The sequence below is a fragment of the Pleurodeles waltl genome, chromosome 7, assembly GCF_031143425.1.
Source record: "Pleurodeles waltl isolate 20211129_DDA chromosome 7, aPleWal1.hap1.20221129, whole genome shotgun sequence".
Lineage (NCBI taxonomy): Eukaryota > Metazoa > Chordata > Amphibia > Caudata > Salamandridae > Pleurodeles > Pleurodeles waltl.
In genome coordinates this window covers 45,585,031-45,597,793 of record NC_090446.1, presented here as the reverse complement: position 1 = coordinate 45,597,793, position 12,763 = coordinate 45,585,031, and the positions used below count along the sequence as shown (strand labels likewise).

General features: G+C 47.1%; 1 protein-coding gene across 1 annotated transcript in view; it reads left to right on the top strand.

Moving 5' to 3' along the window:
* LOC138303598 (uncharacterized) overlaps nt 1–12,763 on the top strand; it is a 173,513-nt gene that overhangs the window by 58,318 nt on the left and 102,432 nt on the right. The window contains exon 3 of the mRNA XM_069242884.1: nt 9,309–9,353. Coding sequence (XP_069098985.1) covers nt 9,309–9,353 — 45 coding nt within the window. The remainder of the gene's footprint in view (nt 1–9,308; nt 9,354–12,763) is intronic.

The following is a 12,763-nucleotide window of genomic DNA, read 5'->3' as shown; positions in this document are numbered from 1 at the left end:
ATCAACTAAAGTTTTGTGAGCCAAGCTTCACATCTGGGGCATGGAAAATGAAAGATAAACTGACTTTTGGGGACAAGGGTGGGCAATGTATGCAGCTCTTTTTAGGTATCGGCTAGACGCTGTCTCTTAGAGATAAATTGTAAATACTTCATGGGCTTCCTATTTGCTGCCTTCATCGTTGCTGTTATATTCTTTCTCCCTTTTTGTTCACTGCATGCATTTGTCATGCCACATCCTGTGTTTAGCCCTCCCTGAGAGCAGGACCAAGTACTGTATCAATCCACTGGTCTCCATATTAGCATCTGTTTTAGGAACTAGATTTTTCTTTGTTGAAAAGCAATTTATATGACCAATCCTGTTTTCACTCCCTTTTAGCTCTGCTCTATTTCTGTAAACAGGCCTGTAAATCTTGTTATTATCTTGTCACATTTACTTTGCATTCAAAGACCGAGATAAAATGTCAGATGCTGTTTTCCGAGGGTGCCTGTCCCGTCCCTAAAATCCTTCCCTCTTCAATGTTTTTCATTGCTTTTGCCCCGACGCAGCACTTGCAATACCTTTGGGTAGCCACAAGCTTCGATCAAAATAATGATTCTGTTATTTTAATCAATGTTGCATCTTTATGCACAGCATCTCATCCTCCTGTTGTCCATATTTATGGGGGAGGGCACACCCATTGGTATGCATGGGAACAATGCTGTCTTATGTGTTCTCCTTATAGCTGTTAGTGCAGGTCAGTGGTGCATGATACACTCCTGGTGCACTTTATATGTTCATGTCTTTTTTAGTGGTTCAGGATGTCTAGTGGTTTGTGAACACATGGAATCTGTTAGCATCATTGCTCAGGTGTGTTCACATCACATTCACTAGTACAGGAAGCGTGTGTGCAAACCGTGTGCAATGTTCACAATCTGGGAACTGCAAGACCGAAAAAGACATCAGGGGGTGTCTTGTAAAATTATACCTGCGCTTGCATTTGCTGGCCAAAGACAACAGGTGTACAACAGTGTCATGCATACAAATTCTGCACTTACCAAAGGGTGATACTTGTACACTGAGCAGAATACACACCTTTCCACTACACTGAGTTATACGCTGTAATACGGTGCCAGCCATTACAGTGAGACGGGCCTGTGTGAAAATTAGTCACCCTGCCTCGTCTTACTCAAAGCCCAATATGACAAGTTTCTTCACCCAGTGAAAAAGCAGTGGAAGTTACTTTATCTCCATCTTCCTGTCAGAATACCCAGTGAAAAGGTTCAGATGGGGATGTACACAGGGGTAATAATACATGTAGCAGATAGGCAGGATCGGTCGAGCTCCCCGAGTTGCACTGCTGCATGCTTCCAGGTCACAGCCAGCAGCTCCAAACAGTCATCTTTGGGCCTTGTGCCCCTGCCCAGCTACATCTGTCGGACACGCCAGGGTAACTCTCGCAGGTAGTTGTAGAATCTGTGTCTTTCCACTCAGTTTGGAGACAGGAGTACTCATTTTCAGAAATGTTGCTCTGAGAGCCAGAGATCCGGGGTTATGTATTGCTAAATTAAACAGATGCGTCCCTCCTTTGGCCGAGCCTCAGTGATGTAGCTTACAGAAAGCGCTGCTTCCTAAATACACAAGTCCCTCACATTGTGAGGAGCATGGGAGCTGCTCTGCTGTCTGAGAAGCAGCTATGCATACCAGAGGCTTCATTTAATCCGGGCAGTGGGATTCATATGTATAATATCGCCGCTCTGCTGTTATTTCGCTCGTCTGTAAAAGGCCCCACCTCCATGTCCCATGGTCTCTGTGGGGGTGTTACCAACCCCCGAGGCACCTCATGCCTGGTTTCCTGCAGAGAGGGGCACAAAGCAGGATACCTGAAAAATGAGTCTGCATTTCCAGGAAAACACTTATAGCGCAATCATTGTCACGTTGCTGCCCATTTCTTTTTGTCCAGTATCCCCTTTTTGTTCTTATTGTTGCTTTTTATTTATTTGCTTTGGATTTTTTTTTATAGCACAAACTCAACCCAAAGGTATTGGAACACTTTACATGAGCTGATGAGCACCTGTTCCATTACAAAAGGACACATTAATTTTGTGTGTTTTTTTTTCAGGCACGGGAAGATTAAGGCCCTCATTATGAGATTGGTGGCAAATGCCGCCTACTACCAATGCAATGGCCGCCAACATACCATCGCTACCGACTGTCCATGCCATTATGACTGTAGACGGAATACTGCCAGAAATCTGGCAGAATTCTGTTGACGGTCATGGCGGCGGTAGGGTGGCACTGCTGCCACATCAGCAAAACACAGCCTACCGTATCATGTTCCATGATATGGCCTGGCGGTGTTTTGCTAGCGGACGCAGCGCCGTGTCCCGTCTCCGGCCGGAGAACCCCCTGCAAGCAGGGTTCTCCGACAGGAGAGGGGGTTGGGAGTGTTGTGTGCGTGTGTGGGGGTGGGGGTGACTGTGGGTAAATGCGTGGATGCGTGTGTAATGCATGTGTGCCTGAGAGGGTGTGAGTGTACGTGCATGTTGTGTCGTGTAATTGCGTGTGTGCCTGGCTGTATGTTCGTGAGTGTTGTTTTGAGTGTGTATGAATGCGTGGGTGAATGTGTGTGTGGGTGTGTATGTATGTGCATGTATGTGTGTAAATGTGCCGGGGGTCGGGAGAGGGAGTGTGGGTGAGGACTCTGGGGAGCGGGAGACGGGTGGGGGAGACCCCTATCAATGCCAGGGAAGGAATTCCCTGGCACTGATAGTGCCTACCTCCATGGTTTCAGTAGCGGTTCAGAAACCACTGAAACCATGGCGGTGGGCAAGGTCATAATGCCATGGGCGGCCTAGTGACGGCCGCCGGGCTGGAGATTGTAGTCTCCAGCCCAACGGTTGTTACCACTGTGGCGGTCGGTGTGGTATATTCGCGGTTTGGCTTTGGCCAAACCGCCAATGTCATAATAGTGGTTGTAGGTACCGCCAGCCTGTTGGCGGTAATACCTCCACTATTCCACCAACTGCCAGGGTTGTAGTTGGGGCCTAAGTGATTTGCCCCGAATCGTAGGATGTTTTTTTTTGGTCATTAGAATTAAACAAACTGCCCAGGGGCCATTCTGCTCTCTGGTCAAAGAAGAATGTTGCATGGGAAGGACACAAACTAGAAGGCCACACAGTGCTGTGTTAACAAAAAAAATGGATCTGAGAAATATTACAATAATAGTAAACTAGACGGACTAATAAAACAATAAGCACAAAACCAATAGTTGCCATTGCTAGTCGTTTTTGGCTTTTGTTTGAGCGTTTCCTAAACTGTGAATAAAAGAGTGTTTTGCAAAGCTTATCTTCCCTATATCTGTATTAAATATTATTCAGCGACTCGACGTATGGTGGGCTCACGAGATGGTCATTCCTGAAATTTAATGGGCTAACCAATGTGTGCACAAAACCAAAGGTTATAGGGATGTTCTAGTTAGAAATTAAAAAAAATAATAATTGTAAATTCACAAAAAAAAGCAAAGGTTAGAGGGACACTGTTGGTAGGTTCAGATTTTACATGCACAAAACCATAGAAATTCAACAATTATAGTTAACTTGTGTTGTTAGGTAACTGTAATTCACACACCCACTGGGCTACATTTGGCCACGGGGACCTCATCCCCCGGGGCCTGGCCAATCCAAAAAAGAAAGAGGAGGGGGACCACACGGTCCTTCCCCAGGCCTATTTTGGCCCCCGGAACCCCATCTCCTAGGGCCCGGACAGTTATTGGAAGGGGAGGGGGACTGCGTGGTCCCCCTCTCCGGGATGATTTTGACCCCGGGGACCCCGTCCCCCATGGCCCGACCACTCAGGGCACCCAGTGTGCAATTTTGTGGATTGCGTGGTGGAGCCTCAATTCCCCTGCAGGCCCATTGGTCACGCATACAGGGAGCTGCAAGAAAAGTGACTCCTGTGTGCGGGAGCAATTGTTTTATTTGTTTTCCTGTCAGCTGTCAAAACAGATAAAGTAAATTCCCAGCGAGCGGCAGCAGTTTTCCTGCTAATGTCCACTGGGGGTGGACTTACTGTTTGCTCTGACTTGGGGTGAGCTGTCAAAGGTCCCGCCAAGCAACAGCAAACAACTGTGTCCCAAGGGTGGGCACCTCAGGACATAGGGAGCCAGCCCTGGGGGTGGGAGGGTATGGTCCCAAGGGCCAATTATGGCTCCCAGAGAGGGGCCGCACGACCCCCTTCCTTTGTTTTAGGGCCAGCCCCTGGGAGGTGGTGGTCCCGGGGGTCAATTCAGGCTCGGGAACCCCCTCCCCCACAAAATATTTCCGTAGCCCTGGGGAGGTGGTGGTCCCTGGGGCACCAATATGCCCATGAGGGGGGGGGGGGGGTTCGGCATAGCACTGCTCTCAATTTTCAGGCCCGACCTGGGGAGCTGGTGGTTGTCTGGGGCTGTGAGCAACCTTTGGAGGGGACTGCGCCCCCCACTCCACCACATATGCTTTTGACCTGCCATGGGGAGGTGGCGGTCCTAGGGGTCAAGATATCTATGTCACCTGCACCCCCTCCCTAAATTTTTATTTCGAAATTGCCCCCATGTCCTGACCACTTTGGGGCCAAGTTGAAAAAAGATCCTCTGCGATTTTCGCTGCAATTTTTTTTTTTAAATGCTTTTTTGCCCCGGTGGTGTCACACCACCAGGTACAAGGGGTCAGGGAATTACTACCCTGCTCTCTTCTCCTTTTTTAAAAAACTTTTGTTAAACTTTTGTTTTGGTGCTCGTCTTCCTGGATTAAGTGTTGGCAGCCAATCAGATCTCAGCATGAGAGGTTTCGATCTGCAGAGGGTCTGCATCCCTGGATATCTTTATTTTTCTATTGAATATCTCAAACTACTGGATGGATTTGCACCAAATCAAAAGAGATCTGTCTGGACCTTTGTGAGAAAGTAGCCGCTTTCTAGCCTTGTTACCCCTACTTTTGGCCTGTTTGTGAGTATATGTCAGGGTGTTTTCACTGTCTCACTGGGATCCTGCTAGCCAGGGCCCAGTGCTCATAGTGAAAAGCCTATGTTGTCAGTATGTTTGTTATGTGTCACTGGGACCCTGCTAGCCAGGACCCCAGTGCTCATAAGTTTGTGGCCTATATGTGTTCCCTGTGTGGATGCCTAACTGTCTCACTAAGGCTCTGCTAACCAGAAACTCAGTGGTTATGCTCTCTCTTTACTTCCAAATTTGTCACTAACAGGCTAGTGACTAAATTTACCAATTCATATTGGCATACTGGTACACCCATATAATTCCCTAGTATATGGTACTGAGGTACCCAGAGTATTGGGGTTCCAGGAGATCCCTATGGGCTGCAGCATTTCTTTTGCCACCCATAGGGAGCTCTGACAATTCTTACACAGGCCTGCCATTGCAGCCTGCGTGAAATAACGTCCATGTTATTTCACAGCCATTTACCACTGCACTTAAGTAACTTATAAGTCACCTATATGTCTAACCTTCACCTGGTGAAGGTTGGGTGCAAATTACTTAGTGTGTGGGAACCCTGGCACTAGCCAAGGTGCCCCCAAATCGTTCAGAGCAAATTCCCCAGACTTTGTGAGTGCGGGGACACCATTACACACGTGCATTATACATAGGTCACTACCTATGTACAGGGTCACAATGGTAACTCCGAACATGGCCATGTAACATGTCTAAGATCATGGAATTGTCACCCCAATGCCAATTCCATGATCCCCCGGGTCTCTAGCACAGAACCCGGGTACTGACAAATTACCTTTCCGGGGTCTCCACTGCAGCTGCTGCTACTGCCAACCCCTCAGACAGGTTTCTGCCCTCCTGGGGTCCAGGCAGCCTTGGCCCAGGAAGGCAGAACAAAGGACTTCCTCTGAGAGAGGGTGTAACACCCTCTCCCTTTGGAAATAGGTGTGAAGGCTGGGGAGAAGTAGCCTTCCCCAGCCTCTGGAAATGCTTTGATGGCACAGATGGTGCCCATCTCTGCATAAGCCAGTCTACAACGGTTCAGGGATCCCCCAGCCCTGCTCTGGCGCGAAACTGGACAAAGGAAAGGGGAGTGACCACTCCCCTGACCTGCACCTCCCAGGGGAGGTGCCCAGAACTCCTCCAGTGTGTCCGATACCTCTGCCATCTTGGAAACAGAGGTGTCTGTGGCACACTGGACTGCTCTGAGTGGCCAGTGCCAGCAGGTGACGTCAGAGGCTCCTTCTGATAGGCTCTTACCTCTCTTGGTAGCCATTCCTCCTTCCTAGGTAGCCAAACCTCCTTTTCTGGCTATTTAGGGTCTCTGCTTTGGAACGAATGAAAGAGCTCATCAGAGTTCCTCTGCATCTCCTGAAGAAATCTCCCGTGGGTCGACAGAATCTTCCCACTGCAACCGCAGGCACCAAAAGACTGCATCACTGGTCCTCTGGGTCCCCTCTCAGCCCAACGAGCGTGGTCCCTGGAACTCAGCAACTCTGTCCAAGTGACTCCCACAGTCCAGTGACTCTTCAGTCCAAGTTTGGTGGAGGTAAGTCCTTGCCTCCCCACGCTAGACTGCATTGCTGGGTACCGCGTGATTTGCAGCTGCTCCAGCTCCTGTGCACTCTTCCAGGATTTCTTTCATGCACAGCCAAGCCTGGGTCCCTGACACTCTAACCTGCAGTGCACAACCTTCTGAGTTGTCCTCCGGTGGCGTGGGACTCCCTTTTGTGACTTTGCGTGGACTCCGGTTCACTCTTCTTCCAAGTGCCTGTTCAGGTACTTCTGCGGGTGCTGCCTGCTTCTGTGAGGGCTCCCTGAGTTGCTGGGCGCCCCTCTGTCTCCTCCTCCAAGTGGCGACTTCCTGGTCCCTCCTGGGCCACAGCAGCACCCAAAAACCTCTACCGCGACCCTTGCAGCTAGCAAGGCTTGTTTGCGGTCTTTCTGCGTGGGAACACCTTTGCAAGCTTCATCGCGACGTGGGACATCCGTCTTCCAAAGGAGAAGTCCCTAGCTCTCTTCTTTCTTGCAGAACTCCAAGCTTCTTCCATCCGGTGGCAGCTTCCTTGCACCCTCAGCTGGCATTTCCTGGGCTCTTGCCCACTCTCAACACTGTCGCGACTATTGGACTTGGTCCCCTTGTCTTACAGGTAATCAGGTCCGGAAATCCACTGTTGTTGCATTGCTGGTGTTTGTTCTTCCTGCAGAATCCCCCTATCACGACTTCTGTGCACTTTACACCTACTTTTCAGGGTCTTGGGGTGGGCTATTTTTCTAACCCTCACTGTTTTCTTACAGTCCCAGCGATCCTCTACAAGCTCACATAGGTTTGGGGTCCATTCGTGGTTCGCATTCCACTTTTGGAGTATATGGTTTGTGTTGCCCCTATACCTATGTGCTCCTATTGCAATCTACTGTAATTCTACACTGCTTGCATTACTTTTCTTGCTATTACCTGCATAATTTTGGTTTGTGTACATATATCTTGTGTATATATCTTATCCTCATACTGAGGGTACTCACTGAGATACTTTTGACATATTTTCATAAAAATAAAGAACCTTTATTTTTTGTACTTCTGTGTATTGTGTTTTCTTATGATATTGTGCATATGACACCAGTGGTATAGTAGGACCTTCACATGTCTCCTAGTTCAGCCTAAGCTGCTTTGCCATAGCTACCTTCTATCGGCCTAAGCTGCTAGAAACACCTCTTCTACACTAATAAGGGATAACTGGACCTGGCACAAGGTGTAGGTACCTCTGGTACCCACTACAAGCCAGGCCAGCTTCCTACAACCTTTCTGCCAAATTTGGTGTAATTCCGTCCTGCAGTTCGAGCTGTTGTGTTCAAAACCCCTATGGGAATTTGCACAGGGGATATGTGTTTTGGCCTCCGCTTGATGAGTCATCACAAAACTTTCAAGACACCAGCTGAACCGATTAGCATGCAAGTTTTGAAAATTTTGCAAAGACTTGTGAAGTTGCGCCAAAGTTATTGGCAAAACAAAAGATGCTTTGTCTGTGGGAATTATGTCTTATCTATAACTACCTACTGGTGACCGCCAGTAGGGCATATATATATATATATATATATATATATATATATTTCTTTTTTTTTTTTTTTTTTTTTTTTCACTGAAAATTTTAAATGTAGAAAACCACAGAGTCTCACCTGTTAGTTAGTTATCTCAAGTAACCATTACTTGTGCCCTAAGGTAACTATACCTTGCGCTCCTGCCATGCACAGTTTTTTCGTAAACTTTGACCTGCAAATATTACATTGATGTTATCAAAGATGTCATGAGTGCTGTCATTTGTGGGGTAATTAGAAGTGAATGGCAAGTGTGCAAGTTATATTTATCTTAGGGCACAAGTTATTGTTACTTGAGATGACTCTAACAGGTGAATTTCTGTGGTTTGGTACAGTTAAAATATGATACTAACTCCAACGTCCCTGTAACCTTTGTTTTTTGTAAGTAAATATATATAGAGAGAGAGAGAGAGATAGAGAGAGAGAGATGTACAAGCGTTGGAAATCCCAATAGGTCTCTAACCTATGCAAAAGCTATTGACTTTAAGATATTGATTACACATTTTGTACCGCAGCTGTGGTGCAGCATAGCTGAAAGTAAAGAAAAAAGTGCAATGACGTGGCCAGCACTGTCCGTATTATAGTATTGTTTTCCTTCAGCCATGCTGCGTAGCAGCCGCTCTGCTGTACAACATGACCAAAACAAATTGACAATGTAAATATCATATGCATAGGCGAGTTCTACTGGATTTGACAGTGCTTGTTTGTGATGCCAGGGGTACGACTGGAGCATGACTGAGATAGATGGAATCACTGATGCTCAGATGCTATTGCAAGAGTTTTTCTTGTTGAATCTGGTGCTTCTGGTATTCAGAAGGTGAAAGGTAGATAGAATCTCACTTGGAAGCGTTATTTCCAAAAAAGGTAACCTATTATTTGTCTCTTTTTGTGCTGTGGCAACAGTAACAGTGGAAGCATGTTTCTTGCATATCTATAGATAAACATGAGCATCTACTGTTAATTGTGAGGGAGTCAGTGTTCCCAGTGTAGGTCATCACGGGTTCATAAACCTTAATTGAAGTTTCACCAGAATTAATGACTGCCTGCTGCTGCTGGTCAGCTTGCATACAACCACATTCAGGTTAGCACTAATTATTTTGGCACTGTTCGACTGGGAATTGAAAAACTGAAGGTCAGCCATCATACATAACAAAACGTTGGCCTTTTTGTGTTTAAGTATTTATTACTCTGACATTACTATTGCAAATCATGTTTCCATCTAGCGCCTAACAACTCATTTTATTTTATCTTGCAGCGGGTGTGCACTTTACTGAACCAAATCCCGCAGCCAGATATTACGGTGAGTGATTATAGGATGGGAGTGCTTTTGTATCATTAAAATATTCGAAAATGGCTTCATGGTCTTAGGCTGCATTACTAACAAGTATTGGCAAAGCCATAAGGTTCTACTGTTTTCAAAAAAGCAATTACATTCACTTTCAGAAGCACTTCATACTTCTGTTGTCACTCTCCTGATGCATGCTGCAGAGCGTTAGCCTTTATTAGTGGTCTCTCTAGACACTCAGGGCCTGATGTACAAAAGTATATTGCAGTTGCAGTGCCTGCAAGTTGTAAAATCACATTTGCTGGGCTGGTCGTATTGCACCCCAGTGCAAAGGTGTATGAGTTGGTACCACCAGTACACCATGAGGCCTAATACCATATTTACTAATGCTGTTCAGCTCTTCTCTTGCTACGTGCCCCTTCGCCATCTGTGTTAAGTTGTTCGTCTTGATCTTTCTTGTGATAGTGCCCCTGTTCCATTAAGGCATGCCCTTCAATGATCAGAACAAACATTGTCAGTGCCATTTAGTTTTGGGTGTTTGTTAAGAAGTAGAGCGTAGAGACTTTCTCAAGTTTTTATTAGTAATAGTGCAAACTGTATGACACTGTTTATACATTGCGTATTCTGGTGGATACAACTACCTACTGTGGATTCTTTACCTTATGAATTCTCACAATGCGGCAGGATTTAATGGAAATTTTCTTCCGAGCTCTTCACGTCAACGAAGACGTCACAATAGCAGGTCTCCGCAAGCGACTCCCTCTGACGTCACCGGAGCCATAAGAAGTCCTTGCCAGCGTGCTGACGTCAGTTCCCTTTTTTCCATGCCTTCATTGCTAACGTTTTTTTTCTCCCTCTTCATAGTAAACTGTTTCGAGGGAACTGTTTTGTAGTGTTACAATGTCTCCAATTAAAAAATCCGGATTTAAACCTTGTAGCAAGTGCAGAGGACACATGTCGGTGACGGATCTGCATGGAAATTGCCTTTGGTGCCTGAGTCCCGAAGGCTTTGAAGGAGAGAGAGGCTAAGCTTCTCTTGGCAAAAGCTAAAAAAGAAGAGAGAGGTCTCCGAAGATCGAAGACAAGGGATAATTCGTCGCATAGATCCTTGAGGTCTCATAAGAAGCGACACCGACAGCATGAGTCACAATGCCGTTCATCCAGAGATCGGTGTCGGTCTCCTCCGAGATGGTGCCACACAGCCTGGGAGGTCAGCTCCACAGTGTCTCCTCAGCCTAAGAGCCCGCAGGCTTCTCCTGCAGCGACCGTGATTGAGATCTCTGAGTCCCCAACAAGCCCAATGTCTGATTTTTCTCCTGCATCCTCTCATGGTCAGGAGTCTGGTGTTCGAGCAACGGATTCAGCTCAGACACCTCCAGGGGAACAAGGGTTTCCTGCCTTACCAGCTCCGGGAGCGGAACCTTTATCATTCCTCCATGCTATGTTTAGCATATTTAACAGAGCGAGGGTCCCCTATGGTGCACCTGCTGGTCCCACAGGTCCGTTGGCATTCACCCTGGGGTTGCCGGTGCTGTATAAGCAGGCCCTGTTTGCGCCCTTTTTTCCAGCGAATCCTTGTGAAGGTACTGGCTTGGCACCGATGATGTCACCACCTCTACTCCGAATGATGGCACCATCAGCGCCGACGCAGTCAATACCGGCACCAGATGGATCCCCATCAGTGCGCAGTGTGGATTCACCTCCCTTTCCTCCTCCACCAGTGCTACCTTATACTTTGAAGCCTGCGTCTTCGATGTCAGTTAACTCTCTGTCAACGCCGCGTTTGGAGTCCAGACTGAGGTCGAGAAGGAGGGCCTTGAGACTTTTGGAGGAGCAAGAGTATCAAGAACAGCTATTGGATGAAGGAGAAATTCCGGAGCCTGCAGGAGATTTTTAGGTCTAGGTTCTGCTAGTGGGTTAGATACGGCCCCTGAGTAGGAGCTTTTATCCCTTGGAGGTGAACTCATGGCAGAAGCAACTACTTACCATGGGGTGATGAGGAAGGCAGCTGAATTTTTGGACTTACCACTTCCTGCATCATAGTTGAAAACAAATATTTTGACTGGGGTTTTACATCCATCAGCTTCTTCGTCTGAGCCTCTCCTCCCTTTTAATGATGCCCTCACACAGCCCATATTGAATATACGGAGGAAACCAGTCATGACACCAGCGGTTTCTAAGACTGTGGCTAGAAGTTGCAGGGTTGTTCCAGGTGATCCCCAGTTCCTGTCCCAGTATCCAACACCTGAGAGCTTGGTGGTGTAAGCCTCTTGTTCTGCACGGTCGGCTCCAGGATCATTTCCTGCGACTCCATCTGATAGGGAATCGAAACGTATGGAGCAGACTTCTAAGAAGTGCTTCTTTTCATGCAGGATGGCCTTAAAATCTCTGAATGCTACTGTGTGCTGGGGAGATATATTTATGCCTTATTGGACACAGAAAAAGCAGTTGTTCTAATTTTGCCCCAGGATGTGCAGCGGCACTTTAGTGAACTCTTGCAGTACAGACAAGCGGCAGCAAAGGAGGTAATCATTCAGGTCTGTACACTGCAGACTCAGTTGCTAGGGGCATGGGCACTTCTGTTGCAACTTGAAGGTATGCTTGGCTCAGAGGGTCTGATTTCTCCTCTTATGTTTTGGCTATGTTGATGGATCTCCCTTTTGATGGCGGGAGACTGTTTGGGGCTAAGGCGGACTCAGCCTTTGAAAGATTTAAAGATAGCAGGGCTACTGCAAAATCTTTGGGCTTTCAGGCTTCATCTTCTGCGCCCTTCGGATCTTTTCGGAGATTCAGAGGATTTGGCCGTGGGTCATCTTTTCGTGGAAGACTACAATCCAATGTCCAAAAGCCTGCCAACTCTCCCTACAGGTCCTATAGGGGCACTGGGAGAGTTAGGATGCGAGGAGCCGCACAGCAGCCTTCCGCTTCATACTCATCCTCTGGGAGAGTCCAACCAGGAAAGCAGCCCTAGTTTTCACTCCATATACCAGCATGTTCTACCCATAGGGGCAAGGCTGTTTCCTTTTCTCCCCAAATGGGAGTTAATTACATCAGACTCTTGGGTGCTGAGCATAGTGGGAAAAGGTTATGCCCTTCCTTTTCGGGAGTTTCCTCCCCCTTTCCCTCCCCATCATTCATTTTACATGGAAGAGCATCTCCTGTTGCTTGAGTAGGAGGTGCATGCCCTTTTGTTAAAAGGTGCAGTGGAGTTGGTTCCGGAGCAGGAAAAAGGGTCAGGGATGTTATTTCCTTATTCCCAAGAAGGATAGTCGTTTGAGGCCTATCCTGGATCTGAGGATTTTTAATTGGTTTCTCGAACTGGAAAAATTCAAAATGCTGACCCTAGCACAGGTGCTTCTTGCGTTGAACAAGGAAAACTGGATGGTGTCTATCGACTTACAGGATGCTTATTTTCATATCCCTAT